The sequence below is a fragment of the Balaenoptera musculus genome, chromosome 17, assembly GCF_009873245.2.
Source record: "Balaenoptera musculus isolate JJ_BM4_2016_0621 chromosome 17, mBalMus1.pri.v3, whole genome shotgun sequence".
NCBI lineage: Eukaryota > Metazoa > Chordata > Mammalia > Artiodactyla > Balaenopteridae > Balaenoptera > Balaenoptera musculus.
In genome coordinates this window covers 45,990,645-46,011,340 of record NC_045801.1, presented here as the reverse complement: position 1 = coordinate 46,011,340, position 20,696 = coordinate 45,990,645, and the positions used below count along the sequence as shown (strand labels likewise).

Here is a 20,696-nt window from a genome sequence, read left to right as displayed (position 1 = left end):
AAAGGAAATGCAAAAAAACCTGGGGTAGCAATACTTATATTAGACAAAGTATGCTTCAAAACAAAGACTGTAAAAAGAGAAAAAGGACATTACATAATGATCAAGGGATCAATCCCAGAAGAAGATATAACAAAAGTAAATATATATAAACCCAATGTAGGACACCTAAATATGTAAAGCAAATATTAACAAACATAAAGGGAGAAATTGATGATAACAAAATAATACTAGGGGACGACTTAAACACCCTATTTACATCAATGGACAGATTATCCAAACAGAAAATCAATAAGGAAACACTGACCTTAAACAACACCTTAGACAAGATGGACTTAACAGATGTATATATGGGACATTCCATCCAAAAGCAGCAGATTACACATTCTTTTCAAGGGCACATGGAACATTTTCCAGGATAGATCACATGCTAGGCCACAAAATAAGTCTCAGTAAATTTAGGAAGACTGAAATAATATTAAGCAACTTTTCAACCACAATGCTATGAGACTAGAAATCAAGAAAAAAAAGTGCAAAAAAACACAAACACATGGAGGCTAAAGAATATGCCTATAAAAACCAATGGGTTGCTGGAAAAATCAAAGAAGAAATCAAAAAATAAATGGAGACAAATTAAAATGGAAACACAATGATCAAAAATCTACAGGATGCAGCAGAAGCAGTTCTAAGAGGAAGTTTATAGCAATACAAGCTTACCTGAGGGAACAAGAAAAATCTCACATAAATAACCTAACCTTACACCTAAAGCAACTAGGAAAGGAAGAAAAGACAAAACCTGAATTTAGTAGAAGGAAAGAAATCATAAAGATCAGAGAGGAAATAAACAAAACTGAGACTTAAAAACAGTAAAAACAAAAAGAAAGGACCAATGAAAGCAAGAGCTGGTTCTTTGAAAAGATAAACAAAATTAATAAACCTTTAGCCAGACTCATCAAGGAAAAAAAGAGAGGGTCCAAATCATTAAAATCAGAAATAAAACAGAAGTTATAACTAACACCAGAGAAATACAAAGGATCATAAGAGCTTACCATGAACAATTATACACCAATAAAATGGACAATGTAGAAGAAATGAACATATTCAGAAGAAACAGAAAATATGAACAGACCAAATACCGGTAATGAAATTCAGACAGTAATAAAACAACCCCCAACAAACAAAAGTCCAGGCCCAGTTATCCTCACAGATGAATTCTACCAAATATTTAGAAAAGAGTTACCACCTATTCTTCTCAAGATATTCCAAAATATTGCAGAGGCAGAGACACTTCCAAACTCATTCTATGAGGTCAGCATCACCCTGATACCAAAACCTGAAAAGATATCACACACAAAAAGAAAATTTCAGGTCAATATAAACATAAATGTAAAAATCCTCAATAAAATGTTAGCAAACAAATTGAGCAATACATGAAAGGAATCATGAGTGATGATCAAGTAATATTTATCCCAGGCATGCAAGGATGCTTCAATATCTGCAAAACAATCTATGTCATACATTATATTAAGAAACTGAAGAATAAAATTCATATAATCATCTCAATAACTGCAGAAAAGTTTTTGACAAAATTCAACATCCATTTATGATAAAAACTCTCCAGAAAGTGGGTATAGAGGGAACATTTCTCAACAAAACAAAGGCCATATATGACAACCCACATCATACTCAATGGGGAGAAGCTGAAAGCATTTCCTCTAAGATCAGGAGCAAGACAAGGATGCCCACTCTCACGACTTCTATTTAACGTAGTATTGGAAGTCCTAGTCACAGAAATAAGACTAAAAAAAGAAATAAAAGGAATGCATATTGAAAAGTAAGAAGTAAAACTGTCAATATTTGAAGATGATATGACACTATACATAGGAAATCCTAAAGACACCACCAAAATGCTACCAGAACTCAACAACGAATTTGGTAAGGTTTCAGGTTACAAAACTAATATACAGAAATCTGTTGCATTTCTATACACTAAAAACATAGTATCAGAATAGAAATTAAGAAAACAATTCCATTTATGGTTCCAACAAAAAGAGTAAAATATCTAGGAATAAATCTAACTAAGGAGGTACAAGACCTGCACTTCGAAAACTGATGAAAGTAATTGAAGATGAGACAAACAGATGGATAGACATTTCTCCAGAAAAGATATACAGATTGCCAACAAACACATGAAAGGATGCTCAACATCACTAATCATTGGAGAAATGCAAATCAAAACTACAATGAGGTATCACCTCACACCAGTTAGAATGTCCATCATCAAAATATCTACAAACAATCAATGCTGGAGAGGGTGTGGAGAAGAGGGAACCCTCTTGCACTGTTGGTGGGAATGTAAATTGATAGAGCCACTATGGAGAACAGTATGGAGTTTCCTTAACAAACTAAAAATAGAACTACCATATGACCCAGCAATCCCACTACCGGGCATATACCCTGAGAAAAGCATAATTCAAAAAGAGTCATGTATCACAATGTTCACTGCAGGACTATTTACAATAACCAGGACATGGAAGCAACTGAATTGTCCATCAACAAATGAATGGATAAAGAAGATATGGCACATGTATACAATGGAATATTACTCAGCCATAAAAAGGAATGAAACTGAGTTATTTGTAGTGAGGTGGATGGACCTTGAGACTGTCATACAGAGTGAAGTAAGTCAGAAAGAGAAAAAAAAAATACCATATGATAACACATATATATGGAATCTAAAGAAAAAAAAATGGTTCTGAAGAACCTAGGTGCAGGACAGGAATAAAGACACAGACGTAGAGAATGGATTTGAGGACATGGGGAGGGGGATGTGTAAGCTGGGACGAAGTGAGAGAGTGGCATGTACATACATACACTACTAAATGTAAAATAGATAGCTAGTGGGAAACAGCTGCATAGCACAGGGAAATCAGTTCGGTTCTTTGTGACCACCTAGAGGGGTGGGATAGGGAGGGTGGGAGGGAGGAGAGGGAGGAGATATGGGGATATAGAATATGTATAGCTGATTCACTTTGTTATAAAGCAGAAACTAACACACCATTGTAAAGCAATTATACTCCAATAAAGATGTTAAAAAAAAGAAAGATATAGAATGTTTGTGGATTAGAAGAATTAATACTGTTAAGATGACCATATTACCCAAGGAAATCTACAGACTCAGTGAAATCCCTATCAAAATATCAGTGACATTTTTCACAGAGCTAGAACAAATAATTCTAAAAGGGGAAGGAAACACGAAAGACCCCAAATAACCAAAACAATCTTGAGAAAGAAGAACAAAGCCGGAGGTATCACACTCCCTGATTTCAAACTATGTTACAAATCTACAGTAATCAAAACAGTATGGTACTGGCACAAACCCACACACATAGATTAATGGAACAGAATAGAGAGCCCAGAAATGAACCCACACTTTTATGGGCAAATAATCTTGCCTAAGACAAAATAGGCAAGAGTATACAGTGGGGAAAATACAGCTTCTTCAATAAATGGTGTTGGGAAAACTGAACAGTTACATGCAAAAGTATTAAACTGGACTACTCTCTCACACCATGCACAAAAATAAATTTAAAGTAGATTAAAAACTTAAATGTAAGACCTTAAGCCATGAGACTTCTGGAGGAAAACACAGGCAGTGTACTCTTTGACATTAGTTTTAATAATTATCTCTCCTCAGGTAAGGGAAACAAAAGCAAATATAAACAAATGGGACTACATCAAACTAAAAATCTTTTGCACTGTGAAGAAAGTTATCAACAAAATCAAAAGTCCATCTACTGACTGGGAGAAAATATTTGCAAATGATGTATCTGATAACAGGTTAAATATGCAAAATATGCAAAGAACTCATAAAACTCAACATCAAAAAAAAAAAAAAAAAAAAAACCCCAAACAACCAGATTGAAAAATAGGCAGAAGCCCTGAATAGACATATTTCCAAAGACGGCATACACGTGAAAAGATGTTCAACATCACTAATCATCAGGGAAATGTAAATCAAAACGTAATGAGATATCACCTCACACCTTTCAGAACGGCTATTGTCAAAAAAACCCACAAATAACAAATGTTGGCAAGGATGTAGAGAAGAGGGAACTCTAGTGCACCATTAATGGAAATGTAAATTGGTGCAGCCACTATGGAAAACAGTATGGAGTTTCTTCAAAAAACTAAAAATAAAACTACCAAATGATCCAACAATTTCACTCCTGGGATTATGTCTGAAGAAAATGAAAACACTAATTCAAAAAGGTACATTCAATATTCATAGAAGCATTATTTACTATAGCCAAGATATGGAAGCAAACTAAGTGTCCATCAACAGATGAATAGATAAAGAAGATGTGATATATATATATATATATATACATACACACACACATATGTATGTATACAATGGAATATTACTCGGCCATGAAAAAGAATGAAATATTGCCATTTGCAACAACATGGATGGACCTGGAGTGAAATAAGTCAGAAAGAGAAAGACAAATACTGAATATTATCACTTGTATGTGGAATATAAAAAATTAAACAAGGGATATATGTTTATGTATTGCTGATTCACTTTGTTATACAGCAGAAACTAACACATTATTTAAAAGCAATTATACTCCAATAAAGATGTTTAAAAAAATTTTTTTAAATTAAACCATAGATTGTTCTTTCCATTTTAGTCATTTAGAAAACAGTATTAAGCCTAAAATATCCTTCTATGGGACTTTGTTGTGATAGCTGCCTTAAATTCTTTTAGGAGCAACCTAGAATGGAAAGATGTTAACTACTTTGCAAATTAAAATATAAACATAAACTTTGTTTACATATTTATAATATTATTTTTATTGTAAAAGCACTCATTTTTAGTAGCCAGTTCCTTGTGGCAATGCTACTGCTTCTTTTTGCATCATAATTTATTTGGTGGGGTTTGAGAGGAGCTTCACCGAAGACAGCAGGTGGAGAATTGAATTCTAATGTAAAGTACTACCCCCTTATAATTTAGGTCTTATCTTCCTAACATTCAAAACTAAAACAAGGCTTTAGAGTCTTAAATTCAATCACATTCGCCTATCAGGAAATATTAAAAAGTATTACTTCAGCAAATGTCTGTGAAAATATTTTGAGCAAGCTGCCATAAGGATACACAAGGATCCCAGGATGTTTGTGCAGGGGCTTAGACCACAACTTACTCCTTCTTGCCTTTGCATAATAACATATATAATAGCAACAATAATAGCAGCAGAACTTACATAATGTTTAACCTGGTGTTAGATAGAGATGTGTGTGTGTATACAGAACATATTAAAAATACTACATACATAGTACATGTACGTTTGTGTGTGTATGTATATATCTACACATATGTATGTATGCATATGTGTATATATACACAATCCTCACGGTGAGGCTTGTGATATTATTATGCCCATTTAAAAATAAGAAAAGTGAGACCAGAGATGTTAAGTAATTTGACCAAAATCAGCAGGCTCCAGAGTTTGTACTCTTAACTGCTATGCCATGACCATAGTGTCCACTCAGGTTAGTCCCTAGGGAAGGAGATACCAGCTACCTTGCCCTTATACTTCTTTTTGATTAATAATTTATCCCTTGCTGTGTTCATGGCTGTGATTTCCCTGGCTCCTGCCACTGCCCCAGAAGTAAGTTTAGAATTGTTTCTTGGTGCTTTCCTTTTTCTAAAAGAAAAATCAGCTACATTATGTGGTGGTAAAAATGGCTCAGCAGGATCTTTTCTTTTGAATATCAAAGGCTAGTATAGGCAACAACATAAACAACATAGACTTGTAAAAATGAACCCACTGGGATACATGGATCTATGGAAATCAATAACTTAGAAAGAACTCATGTAAATATATTTATTTATTTATTTATTTATTTATTTAAATGTGGTGATTAGCCAATGACACTGTGTTCTTCCTTCAGGGTAAAAGAAAAGCTCTGAGACACCAAAGCATTCCTGATCTGTCTAGAGTTTAATATATTGCCCTCATGGTTTTCCCCTCAAGGCTTATTAGAAGAAGATAACCAATGGATGACCCAGATAAACAGACTCCAGAAATTAATTGATAGACTGGAAAAGAAGGTGAGTGCTTCCTTTTCTTTCTTCTCCCTCTTAGTTTTCAGTAGATTATGACTCATTATTCCTTATTGCCCCAATATTCATGTCTGCCTGGATAGAATAGCAACAAGGATCTCCATTATACTGCTTGATAATTATTTGGGATTTTTGTTAAAGCAAATATTATGTTAATTCTCATCCCCCCCCCCCCACGCCAATCCCAAATTATAGTTAAAATAGGATATAGGGTTTAAAGTTAAATAAATCTACTGCATTGTCTGACTTTTAGGTTATCAATCATGTAAGGTAGCAGTGTGCTTGAATGATGCAAATGGCAGCTCTTAGGAATGACCTGGTTGATGTCTTGGGAATGTTTCAAAGTGATTCAGGGAAATGGCTGTGTGGTACACTAAAAGATGATATTGCACACTCAACTTCTAGAAATTAGCATCTTAACTGATGATTTTTAGCATGAAAACTACCAAGTTAGCAAGCAAGTTAGGATATGATGAAGAGTTCTTCAGAACTATATTTTATGTTTCCAGTTATTGTATTTTTATTGACTAATTCAATTAGTACCAAGTAGTCCTAATATTATAGTTATTTTCCTCTTAAGCAGCTTTAATGGAAGAGGCTGCTTTTGTTAATCAGTAAGAATATGTGTTTTCTGTGCATGCCAAGCACGAAGGAAGGAACGTTTATGCTTGAGAGAGAGTTTCTGACTTTGAAGAACCCAGAGTCTACCCGTAAAAATATTCTATATTCAAAAAATGAGTTAACAGATTTTTAAAAATATGCAGTTGCACAAAACCAAGCTCGTTGTTAATGCTCAGTAAATACTTAGTGACTGACTGAAGGAATGGAATGTGACTGCCAAAGGAATGGAGCATATACTAAAATCTACAGTTGCTAACCTGAAGGAATGATCACTGCAAGCTGGGAAAGACCTCTTGTGGCAGGAAGGGGTTAAGGAGCCTTTAAAAATGATGACAATTAGGAATTTTGAGTGCAAGTAACAGAAATTACCTCTTTAATAAAAAAAGAAATCTCTAGAAGGAAATGGGAGTGTTCACAGAATCAACAGACAGTTTAGAATCTAGACTTAGGAAGTCAGTAGACAAGATAAGTCTAGAGATGAAGGTAAGCAAGAAATACTCACCAGTCTTTCAGGTTGTCTCCACTGGAATAAATGAGTTTCAACAATTTCCAGTCTATGGACATTCTGCTCAAGATTCCACTTTCCAGGAGGGAGAGTCTGGTTTGTCTTGTTATGGTTGCATGCTGGTCTCTTAGATAAGGAAGGAGAGAAAACCTTGGTTAACAGTCAAGTATTAAAATGAGATGAGATCATTCACTGAAGGAAATTATATTGTCATTAAAATCAGAATAAATGTTAGTCAGCTAACAAACTAATAAGTATTTGCTATAGGAAAATAAATTTTTAGTAAACAGAGAGCAGTTGGAGAGGGCATTCAGGTAAGGTGATGGCATGAGCAAAGGTTAAGTAGACCAACCTGGTTAGAGTCTTCCATTTAGGGACATAGTGACAAATAAGATTATATGAATGGATGGGGCTGAATTATGGATGGTCTTAAATAACAGACTAAGGAATTTGGACATTGATCTTGGAGACAACACGAGGCATTTATTATTTTTCAATAGATAAGTGACATAAAAAAGATCCTTTAGATAGAAAATTGGACAGTAAGAATATGAAATGGATTCAAAGAGCCACCAAAGCCAGCTATAACAGTGACATTAAAGGGCAGGCTGTAAACCTGAGCCCACTGGGATCAAGTATAGTAAAAGATGGGCCTGGACTAAGTGACTAAAAAAGAAAATGGTAGATTTGAAAGACTTGAGGTGAAATTAACAGGACTGTTGAATGGGTATGATGAGTAAAAGACAGGGTAGTTTCAAATAGGAGTCTAAGGATTTGAGCCCAAGTGTCTGAGACAATTATACCACTAACAGACAAGGGAGAGACAGTGAGAGATAATTGGTGAGGTGAGGTGAGGAGGTGAACTGGTTTATTAAATTTCAAGATATAATAGGACATCTAAGCAGAAATACCCAGTCAGATTAGTATTTAAGAAGCCAGGACAACAGATTGAGATCTTGAGAGCCATCTCTCAGAGGTGAGACATCAAGTCCTGAGGATGGGTAAGGTCTCTGAAAAGGAGATTCTGTACAAAGAAGAACCACGTCTAGAGGAAACAACTTTGGAGAGTTCCAGTCCCTCTGCCACCACATCATTGTTCACTAAATTTAAATTGACCACTTATGGGGACAAATAACATAAACTAAGAGTTTGCTGCAAGTCAATTTTCCTCCTTTCTAATTTCATTAATTGATGCGTGAATTGAGACTATAATGATTGATAATAAAAATAGTGGCCATAAAAATTAGTTTTCCAATGGTGGAAGTCTTGGAAATGCAGGACCCTATTTAAAAACCAAACCTTGTTAAAACATAAGGATTCAGCTGTTAAATAAGTTTGGATTCATTTAAAGAATACAAATACCTCTTTTTTAAATGGTTTGGAAGTCCTTGGCAAAGCTGTCTTTCTTCTGGTGTCATAAATGTATGTCATTCTTTTTAAAGGGGTAGCTCAAACTCAGGTCATGGCTCTTTTTCCAACTGAAAATCAAAGTATTGTCACGTCTCCTTCTTTCCTAGGCTTTTTTCTCCCTTCATTCCTATGAAAGCATTTCATTATGAGAACAGTGGCTGAGAGGTTTGCTGAAAGTACAATGTGATGGTCTTCAACATGGGGATCCAGCTGTGTGGGGCTGAGCATGATCTGTCTTAATGAAAGGAGAAGCAGTGCAAGTTGGGTTTTTTTCTACAACTTGTTCTGTACTGTGCTGAATTAGGTTTTTAGAGGAAAAACTATCCAATTGCCAAACAGAAGCTAAGTGCATATTATATTTTACTGCTGGCTGTCTTGTCTAGTTGTTAGCACTAGGTTTGATCTCCACATTAAAAGGGAATGTAGTTACAGTGGAAGCCATACTGTCTTTTCTCACCACTAAGTATCTACGATAAATCTTTCCTGCACTGTAAACCAAGCCCAATACCATTTATGTGGGGGAACAATAACCTTTGAAATTTCTACAAGTTTCTTCAGACATTCATTTTTTCCACTTCAGCCTCTCTGAGTATTTATGGGATATATTGAGATTATATCTCATGTTTTGCTTGAACTCTGCAGAAACCAGTGTTCAATGCTTAAACAAAACAACAACAAAGTCCCTTTAATCTTCATGAAGTCTTAAGTATACCATCAAATCACAGGATATCCATATTTAAAGGGATATAATTAAGAATGTCACACTCATACAACTTGTTTTAAGTTGTTTTACCTTAGGTTAAAAAAGTAGAACTGAAAAGTGTGCCTGAGTTGTTATTAGGGAAACAGCAGTCAAAGAGATCACTATTGTTACAGTTTCTATATGCAGAGTACTTTTAAAGATTCAATTCACATCTATATGCGTTATATAAGTTTGTCTTTACAGAAGAGCTAGGATTTAAATGGGCATTCATTCAGCCACTTATTTATTTAACTAACATTTATTGAGTACCCACTTTTATGCAAGGTACTACTCTGACAGTGAGAATATAGCAGTGCTCAAAACAGGTAAGGTCCTTGGTCTCTGGAGAGACAGACAAACCCCAAGTAAACAAATTCATGAAATGAAGTAATTTCAGATAGTGTAAAGTACTATGAAGAAAATGTAGGACAATGTGATGAAGATGGAAGGTTGGATACTTAAAGTGAGTAATCTGAGAAGGTCACTTTAAGGATGTGATATTTGAGTTGAAGTTAGAAAAATAAGAAAGAGCCAACTAGAGGAAAACCTAGGGATAGAGAATTTAAGGCAGTGGAAATAGTAAAAGTGAATTGCAGAGAAGTTAAATAAATTGCATAAAGTTCACCCACAAGAGAACAGCAATAAAGACACAGACCTACTAGAGAATGGACTTGAGGATATGGGGAGGGAGAGGGGTGAGATGTGACAGGGTGAGAGAGTGGCATGGACATATATACACTACCAAATGTAAAATAGATAGCTAGTGGGAAGCAGCCGCATAGCACAGGGAGATCAGCTGGTGCTTTGTGACCACCTAGAGGAGTGGGATAGGGAGGGTGGGAGGGAGGGAGACGCAAGAGGGAAGAGATATGGGAACATATGTATATGTATAACTGATTCACTTTGTTATAAAGCAGAAAGTAACACACCAGTGTAAAGCAATTATACTCCAAAAAAGATGTTTAAAAAAAAAAAAAAGAGAGAACAGCATAGCTAGAGCTATGTAGCTCTGTTATTAACAGGCTTATACTATTTCAGGCAGTCTGGATTTCTATAACTTTCTATTTATTTCTTATCTGTTTGAAGGAATTATTGTGCATAATCCTCACTTGTTTTCCAGTTTTGAGAAATAATTGACATACATCACTATTTAAATTTAAAGCATACAGCATTATGGCTTTACTTACATATACGGTGAAATAATTACCACAATACGTTCGTTAACATCCATCTTCTCATACAGATAGAATAAAAAGGAAAGGAAGAAAAAAAGAAGGGAAAAATGTTTATCTTCTTAGGATTTACTCTCTTAACTTTCCTACATGCCATACAGCAGTGTTAACTATTATCATGTTGTAACATTACATCGTTAATACTTATTTATCTTATAACTGGAAGTTTGTACCTTTTGACCATCTTCATCCTATTCCCCTCTTCCCACTCTCTACCTCTGGTAACCAAAAATCTGATCTCTTTTTCTATGAGTTTGGGGTTTTTGTTTTTATATTTTTAGATTCCACATATAAATTAAATCATACAGTACAGTATTTGTCTTTCTCTGTCTTATTTCTCTTAGCATAATATTTTCAAGGCTCATCCCTCTTGTCACAAATGGTAGGATTTCCTTGTTTTTTGTGGCTGAATAATATTCCATTATATATGTGTATATATATATATATATATATATATATATATATATATATATCTCATAAGTTCTTTATCCATTCACCCATCGATGGACACTTAGGTTGTTTCCATGTCTTCGCCTCTATAAATAATGCTGGTATGAACATAGGGGTGCAGATATCTTTTCAACTTAGTGTTTTAATTACCTTTGAATATACTTCCAGAAATGGAATTGCTAGATCATATGGTAGTTCAGTATTTAATTTTTTGAGGAACCTGAGAAAGCCATACTGCTTTCCATAGTGGATGCACCAATTTACAATCTACCAACAGTGCACAAGCATTCCCTTTTGCCACATTCTTGCCATCATGTTATCTCTTGTCTTTTTTGTGATGGTCATTCTAATAGACATGAGTGATATCTCAGGGTGGTTTTAATTTGCTTTTCCCTAATGAGTAGTGATGTTGATCATCTTTTCATGTACATGTTGACCTTTCATATATCTTCTTTGGAGAAATGTCTATTCAAGTCCTTTGACCATTTTTTTTTTTTTTTTTTTTTTTTTTGCTATTGAGTTATATGAGTTCTTTATGTATTTTGAACATTAACCCTTATCAGATATATGGTTTTCAAATATTTTGTTCCCTTTCCAAATTTTGTCTTTTCACTTTATTGATGTTTTTTTCCCTTGTTGTTGTTGTTTACTGCGCAGAAGCTTTTTAGTTTGATGTAATCCCACTTGTTTATTTTTCATTTGTTTGTGCTTTAGGAGACATATCCAAAAATCATTACCAAGAATCATGTCTGGGAGCTTTATTACTATGTTTTATTCTAGGAGTTTCATGGTTTCAGGTCTTACATTTAAGTCCTTAGTCCATTTTGAGTTAATTTTGTGAGTGGTGTAAGATATGGGTCCAATTTCATTCTTTTACATGTGAATATCCAATTATCCCAGAATCATTTATTAAAAAGACTTTCTTTTCTCCACTGAGTATTCTTCCCTATTAAATATTAGTGGATTGTATATGCTTGGTCTTATTTCTGGGCTCTCAATTCTATTCCATTGTTCTTTTGTGTGTTATTATGCTAGTAGCATACTGTTTGATGGCTTTAGCTTTATAGTATAACTTGAAATCACGAAGTGTGATCCCTCCTGCTCTTTTCTTCTTTCTCAGCATTTCTTTGGCTATTCAGGGTTTTTTGTGGTTCATGTAACTTTTAGGAGTGTTTTTTCTACTTCTGTAAAAGATGCCATTGGAATCTGGATAGGGATTTTATTGAATCTATAGATGGCTTTTGGTAGTATTAATGTTTTAACAATATTAATTCTTCCAATTCATGAATACAGAATACCCTTCTACTTATTTGTATGTTTGTATTTTCTTTGATTTGTTTCATCAATGTCTTTCAGTCTTCAGAGTAGAGAAATTTCACTTGCTTAGTTAAATTTATTCCTAAGTATTTTTTTATGCTATTGTAAATGGGATTGATTTCTTTATTTTTTTCAGAAAATTCACTGTTAGCATATAGAAATGCTACTGATTTTTGTATGTTAATTTCATATCTTGAAACTTTACTGAATTCCTTGATTAGATCTGACAGTTTTTTTTGTTTCATCTTTACGATTTTTGTATATAAAACCAAGCCATCTGCAAATAGAGATGGTTTTACTTCTTCATTTACTTTTATTTCTCTTTCTTGCCTTATTTCTTTAGGTAGGATTTCTAGTACTATTTTGAACAGGAGTGGTGAGAATAGACACCCTTGTCTTATTCCTGATCCTTAGAGGAAAAGCTTTCAACCTTTCACCATTAGTATGATGTTGAGGAAGCTGTGGGCTTGTCATATATGACTTTTATTATGTTGAGATATGTTCCTTTTATGACTTTTTGTTAAGGGTTTTTATTATGAATTTATGTTAAATGTTATCAAATGATTTTTCTGTGTCTATTGAGATGATTATATGATTTTTTTCTTTCTGTTAAGGTGATGTATCACACAGATTTATTTGCATATGTTGAACCATCCTTGCATTCCAGGGATAAATCCCACTTGATCATGATAAATGATCCTTTTAATGTACTGCTGAATTTGGTTTGCTAGTATTTTACTGAAATTTTTGCATCTATAATTATCAGGGGTATTGACCTATAGCTCTCATTTCTACTAGTGTCCTTTTCTGGTTTTAGTCTCACGATAATGCTGGCCTCATAAAACGAATTTGGGAGTACTCTCTCCTCTTCTATTTCTGGAAAAATTTGAGAAGGATTGGTGTTAATTCTTCTTTAAATGTTTGGTAAAATTCACTAGTGAAGGCATCTGGTCCTGGACTTTTGTTTGTTGGGAGGTTTTTGATTACTGATTCATTCCCTTTACTAGTAAATTGTCTATTCAGACTTTATATTTCTTCCTAATTCAGTCTTGGTAAATGATATGTTTCTAAGAATTTTTCCATTTATTCTAGGTTGTCCAGTTTGTCAGCATATAGTTGGCTGTTATGATCCTTTGAATTCTGTGGTATCAGTTATAATGTCTGCTTTTTCAATTATAATTTTGTTGATTTGTGTCCTTTCTCTTTTTTCCTTGGTTAGTCTAGCTAAGGGTTTGTCAATTTTTCTTATCTTTTCAAAGAACCAACTCTTAGTTTGGATAATCTTTCCAATTGTTTTTCTGTTCTCTATTTCATTTATTTCTGTTCTAATCTTTATTATTTTCTTTCTTCTGTTAACTTTGTGCTCTATTCTTCTTTTTCTAGTTTTTGAAGCTGTAGAGTTAGGTTGTTTATTTGGGATCTCTCTTACTTCTTAAGTAGGTGTTTATTGCTATGAACCTCCCTCTTAGAACTGCTTTTGCTGCATCCCACAGGTTCTGGTGTATTGTGTTTTCACTTTTGTTTGTCTCAAAAATTTTATTTCCTCTTTAACTTCTTCTTTGATCCATTGGTTGTTTAGGACAGTGTTGTTTAATTTCCTTGTTTTCATGAATTTTTCAGTTTTCTTCTTATTATTGATTCCTACTTTCATGCCATTGTGGTCACAGAAGATACTTGGTATGATTTTAGTCTTCTTTAATTGCTAAGACTTGATTCATGGCCTAACATATGGCCCGTTCTAGAATTTTGTTGTACACCTGAGAAGAATATATATTCTGCTATTGAGAGTTAGAATGTTCTATATATGAATATTAGGATCATTTAGTCTTTAATGTTGTTCGAATCTGTTGTTTTCTTACTGATTCTCTGTCTGGATGAAACGTCCATCGACAGATGAATGGATAAAGAAGATGTGGTACATATATACAATGGAATATTACTCAGCCATAAAAAAGGAACAAAATTGGGTCATTTGTAGAGATGTGGATGGAACTAGAGTCTGTCATACGAGTGAAACGAGTCAGAAAGAGAAAAACAAATACTGTATATAAACACATATATGTGGAATCTAGAAAAATAATACAGATGAACCTATTTGCAGAGCAGAAATAGAGACACAGACATAGAGAACGGACGTGTGGACATGGGGTGGGGGAAGGGGAGGGTGGGATGAATTGGGAGATTAGGATTGACATATATACACTACCATGTGTAAAATAGATAGCTAGTGGGAACCAGCTGTATAGCACAGGGAGCTCAGCTCTTTGCTCTGTGGTGACCTAGATGGGTGGGATTGGGGTGGGGGAGTGGGAGGGAGGTCCAAGAGGGAGGACATGTATGTATACATATAGTTGATTCACCTCGTTGTGAATCAGTAGAAACTAACGTAACATTGTAAAGCAATTATACTCCAATACAATAAGTAAATAATTAAAATAAAAGTAGGGTAATAAAGCCCCCAACTAGTATTGTATTACTGTCTATTTCTCATTTTAGCTCTGTTAGTTGGCTTTATATATTTAGGTACTCCAATGTTGGGTGCATAAATATTTACAGTTGTTATATCTTCTTAATGTATTGATCTTTTTATCATTATATAATAACATCCTTTGTCTCTATTCACCATTTTTCATTTAAAGTCAATTTTGTCTAAGTATAGCTACCTCTGCTTTTTGCTGTTGTTATTATTTGCTTGAAATGTCTCTTTCCATCCCTTAACTCTCAGTCTATATGTGCTTTTAAGGCTAAAGTAAGACTCCTGTAGGCAGCATATTATTAGATCTTGTTTTTTTTTAATCCATTCAGCCATTCGATGTCTTTGCTTTTTTATCAGATTATAATTGGCTTACAATGTTGTGTTAGTTTCTGTTGTACAATGAAGTGAATCAGCTATATGTATACACATATTCCCTCCCCCATGGACCTGCCTCTCACCACCCCATCCCACCCATCTAGGTCATCATAGAGCACCAAGCTGAGCTCCCTGTGCTATAAAGCAGGTTCCCACTAGCTATCTATTTTACACATGGTAGAATATATTTGTCAATCCTAATCTCCTAATTCATCCCACCCTCCCCTTTCCTGCCTTGGTGTCATATATATATTCTCTACATCTGTGTCTCTATCTCCGTCTTGCAAACCAGTTGATCTGTATCATTTTTCTAGATTCCACATATATGCATTAATATACGATATTTGTTTTTCCCTTTCTGACTTACTTCACCCTTTATGACAGACTCTAGGTCCATCCACATCTCTACAAATGACCCAATTTCATTCCTTTTTATAGCTGAGTAATATGCCATTGTATATATGTACCACATCTTCTTTATCAATTCATCTGTTCTCCAAAGTGGCTGTATCCATTTACATTCCCACCAACAGTGCAAGAGGGTTCCCTTTTCTCCACATCATCTCCAGCATTTATTGTTTGTAGATTTATTGATGATGGCCATTCTAACCAGTGAGAAGTGATACCTCACTGTAATACTGATTTGCAGTTCTCTAATAATTAGTGAGGTTGAGAATCTTTTAATGTGCCTCTTGGCCATCTGTATGTCTTCTCTGGAGAAATGTCTATTTAGGTCTTCTGCCCATTTTTTGATTGGGTTGTTTGTTTTCTTTTTATATTGAGCTCCATGAGCTCTTTGTATATTTTGGAGATTAATCCTTTGTCTGTTGTTTCATTTACAAATATTTTCTCCCATTCTGAGGTTTGTCTTTTTGTCTTGTTTATTGTCTTTGCTGTGCAAAAGTTTTTAAGTTCAGTTAGGTCCCATTTGTTTATTTTTGTTTTTATTTTCATTATTCTAGGAGGTGGGTCAAAAAAGATCTTGCTGTGGTTTATGTCAGAGAGTGTTTTTCCTATGTTTTCCTCTAAGAGTTTTATAGTGTCTGGTCTTATATTTAGGTCTTTAATCGATTTTGAGTTTATTATTGTGTATGGTGTTAGGGAGTGGTCTAACTTCATTCTTTTACATGTAGCTGTCCAGTTTTCCCACCCCCACTTATTGAAGAGACTTTCTTTTCTCCATTGTATATTCTGGCCTCCTTTGTCACAGATTAGGTGACCATAGGTGCGTTGGTTTATCTCTGGGCTTTCTATCCTGTACCATTCATCTATATTTCTCTTTTTGTGCCAGCACCATACTGTCTTGATTACTGTAGCTTTGTAGTATAGTCTGAAGTCAGGGAGCTGATTCCTCCAGCTCCGTTTTTCATTCTCAAGATTGGTTTGGCTATTTGGGGTCTTTTGTGTTTCCATACAGACTGTAAAATTTTATGTTCTAATTTTGTGAAGAATGCCATTGGCAATTTGATAGGGATTGCATTGAATCTGTACATTGCTTTGGGTAGTACAGTTACTTTCACAATATTGATCCTTCCAATCCAAGAACATGGTATATTTCTCCATCTGTTTGTGTCCTTTTTTATTTCTTGCAACAGTGTTTCATAGTTTTCTGACAACAGGTCTTTTGCCTCCTCAGGAAGGTTTATTCCTAGGTGTTTTATCCTTTTTGTTGTGATGGTAAGTGGGAGTGTTTCCTTAATTTCTGTTTCTGATTTTTCATTGTTAGTGTATGAGAATGCAAGAGATTTCTGTGCATCAATTTTGTATCCTGCACTTTACCAAATTCATTGATTAGCTCTAGTAGTTTTCTCGTGGCATCTTTAAGATTTTCTATGTAGAGTATCATGTTATCTGCAAACAGTGACAGTTTTACTTTTTCTTTTCCAATTCATATTGCTTTTATTTCTTTTTCTTCTCTGATTGCCATGCTAGGACTTCCAAAACTGTGTTGAATAAGAGTGGTGAGAGTGGACATCCTTGTCTTGTTCCTGTTCTTAGAGGAAATGGTTTCAGTTTTTCACCATTGAGAACAATGTTGGCTGTTGGTTTGTCACATATGCCCTTTATTATGTTGAGGTAGGTTCCCTCTATGCCCACTTTCTGGAGAGTTTTTATCATAAATGAGTGTTGAATTTTTTCAAAAGCTTTTTCTGCATCTATTGAGATGATCATATGGTTTTCATTCTTTAATTTGTTAATATGGTGTAGCACATTGATTTGCATACATTGAAGAATCCTTGCATTCCTGGGATAAATCCCACTTGATCATGGTGTATGATCCTTTTAATATGTTGTTGGATTCTGTTTGCTAGTATTTTGTTCAGGATTTTTGTGTCTATGTTCATCAGTGATATTGGTCTGTAATTTTGTTTTCTGTGATCTCTTTTTCTGGTTTTGGTATCAGGGTGATGGTGGCCTCGTAGAACAAGTTTGGGCATGCTCCTCCCTCTGCAATTATTTTGGAAGAGTTTAAGAATGATAGTTGATCGCTCTTCTCTCAATGTTTGATAGAATTTGCCTACGTAGCCATCTGGTCCTGGGCTTTTGTTTGTTGGAAAATTCTTAATTACAGTTTCAGCTTCATTACTTGTGATTGGTTTGTTTATATTTTCTAATTCTTCCTTGTTCAGGCTTGGAAAGTTGTACCTTTCCAAGAATTTGTCCATGTCTTCCAGGTTGTCCATTTTATTGGCATAGAGTTGCTTGTAGTAATCTCTTATGATCCTTTGTATTTCTGCAGTGTCTGTTGTAATTTCTCCTTTTTCATTTCTAATTTTATTGATTTGAGTCCCCTCCCTTTTTGTCTTATTGAATCTGGCTATAGGCTTATCAATTTATTTTTCTCAAAGAAGTAACTTTTAGTTTTATTGATCTTTGCTATTGTTTTCTTCATTTCTGTTTCATTTATTCCTGCTCTGATCTTTATGATTTCTTTCCATCTACTAACATTGAGTTTTGTTCATTCTTCTTTCTCTAGTGGCTTTAGGTGTAAGGTTAGATGGTTTATTTGAGATTTTTCTTGTTTCTTGTATTTTCTTGTATTGCTATAAACTTCCCTTTTAGAACTGCTTTTGCTGAATTCCATAGTTTTTGGGTCATTGTGTTTTCATTGTCATTTGTTTCTGTTTATGTTTTTGGTTCCCTCTTTGATTTCTTCAATGATCTCTTGGTTATTTAGCAGCATACTGTTTAGCCTCTGTGTGTTTGTGTTTTTTAGTTTTTTATTTTTTTCCTGTAATTAATTTCTAATCTCATAGGGTTGTGGTTGAAAAAGATGCTTGATATGATTTCAATTTTCTTAAAATTTCCAAGGCTTGATATGTGATATATCCTGGAGAATAGTGTGCACTTGAGAAGAAAGTGTATTCCGCCACTTTCAGGTGGAATGTCTTATAAATATCAATTAAATCTACCTGGTCTACTGTGTCATTTAAACTTTGTGTTTCCTTACTTATTTTCTGTCTGGAAGATCTGTCCATTGGTGTAAGTGGGGTGTTAAAGTCCCCCACTGTTTCTGGGTTACTGTTGATTTCCCCTTTTATGGCTGTTAGCCTTTGCCTTATATATTGAGGTGCTCCTATGTTAGGTGCATAAATGTTTATAATTTTTATATCTTCTTCTTGGATTGATCCCTTGATCATTATCTAGTGTCCTTCCTTATCTCTTGTAACAATCTTTATTTTAAAATCTATTTTATCTGACATGAGTATTGCTACTCCAGCCTTCTTTTGATTTCCATTTGCATGGAATATCTTTTCCCATCCCCTCACTTTCAGTGTGTCTGTGTCCCTAGGTCTAAAGTGGGTCTCTTGTAGACAGCATGGGTCTTGTTTTTGTATCCATTCAGCAAGCCTGTGTCTTTTGGTTGGAGCATTTAATCCATTTACATTTAAGGTAATTATCGATATGTATGCTCTTATTACCAATTTCTTAATTGTTTTGGATTTGTTTTTGTATGTCTTTTCCTTCTCTTGTGTTTCCTGCCTAGAGAAGTTCCTTTAGCATTTGTTGTAAAGCTGGTTTGGTGGTGCTGAACTCTCTCAGCTTTTGCTTGTCTATAAAGCTTTTGATTTCTCCTTTGAATCTGAATAAGATCCTTACTGGGTAGAGTAATTTTTGTTGTACGTTTTTCCCTTTCATAACTTTAAATATATCCTGCCACTCCCTTCTGACCTGAAACGTTTCTCCTGAAAAATCTGCTGATAACCTTATGGGGATTTCCTTGTATGTTATTTGTTGCATTTCCCTTGCTGCTTTCAATATTTTTTCTTTGCATTTAATTTTTGTTAGTTTAATTAATATGTGTCTTGGTATGTTTCTCTTAAGGTTTATACTGTTTGGGACTCTCTGCACTTCCTGCACTTGGGTGGCTGTTTCCTTTCCATGTTAGGGAAGTTTTTTACTATAATCTCTTCAAATATTTTCTCATATCCTTTCACTTTCTTTCTTCTTTTAGGACTCCTATAATTCGAATGTTGGTGCATTTAATGTCCCAGAAGTCTCTGAGACTGTCCTCAATTCTCTTCATTCTTTTTTCTTTATTCTGCTCCTCAGCAGTTATTTCCACCATTCTGTCTTCCAGCTCACTTATTCATTCTTTTGCCTCAATTATTCTGCTATTGATTCCTTCTAGTGTATTTTTCATTTCAGTTATTGTGTTGTTCATCACTGTTTGCTTGTTCTTTAGTTCTTCTATGTCTTTGTTCAACAGTTCTTGATCCGTGCCTCCATTATATTTCTGAGATTTTAGATCATCTTTACTGTCATTACTGTGAATTCTTTTTCAGGTAGGTTGTCTATTTCCTCTTCATTGGTCTTCTAGGTTTTTCCCTTGCTCCTTCATCTGTAACATAATTTTTTTGTTGTCTCATTTTTTTTGATGGGTAGGGCTATGTTCCTGTCGTACAGGTTGCTTTCCCTGAGGCTTTCCACACTGGAGTTTGCAGGCAGTTGCGTAGAGCTGGGTCTTGGTGCCAAGATGAGTATCTCCGGGAGACTTCACTCAGATTAATATACCCTGGGGTCTAAGGTTCTCTTTCAGCTTAGCAGTTTGGACTCGGTGGTCCTACCACAGGAGCTCAGGCCTGACCCCTGGCCTGTGAACCAAGATCCTGCAAGACAAGCAGTGCAGCAAAAAAAGAAAAAAAAAAAGGAGCAGAACAATAACAAAGAATAAAAAATAAAATAAAAATAGAAAAATATATTAGAAAAAATAAAAATATAAATGAAACAACACCACCAAGGGGGGCGGGGCTTAGGCAGGGCAGGGTTTAGGTGGGGGTGGAGGCTAGTCTCAGAATCCACACAGCCAGAAAAGGCCTTGGGGTTTTGGGGGGCAGGGTTTAGGCTCAGCGTGGTCCATTCTATCTCTTTTCATTGGAGAATTTAATTCACTTACGTTTAACGTAGTTATTGATAGGTAAGGACTTACTATTGCCATT

The 20,696-nt window shown here is 34.7% G+C and overlaps 1 protein-coding gene across 1 annotated transcript in view; it reads left to right on the top strand.

The window, feature by feature from the left end:
• Positions 1 to 20,696, top strand: part of NECAB1 (N-terminal EF-hand calcium binding protein 1) — a 206,651-nt gene that overhangs the window by 138,887 nt on the left and 47,068 nt on the right. Inside the window, exons 7-8 of the mRNA XM_036830071.1 lie at positions 6,039 to 6,115; positions 6,381 to 6,397. Coding sequence (XP_036685966.1) covers positions 6,039 to 6,115; positions 6,381 to 6,397 — 94 coding nt within the window. The remainder of the gene's footprint in view (positions 1 to 6,038; positions 6,116 to 6,380; positions 6,398 to 20,696) is intronic.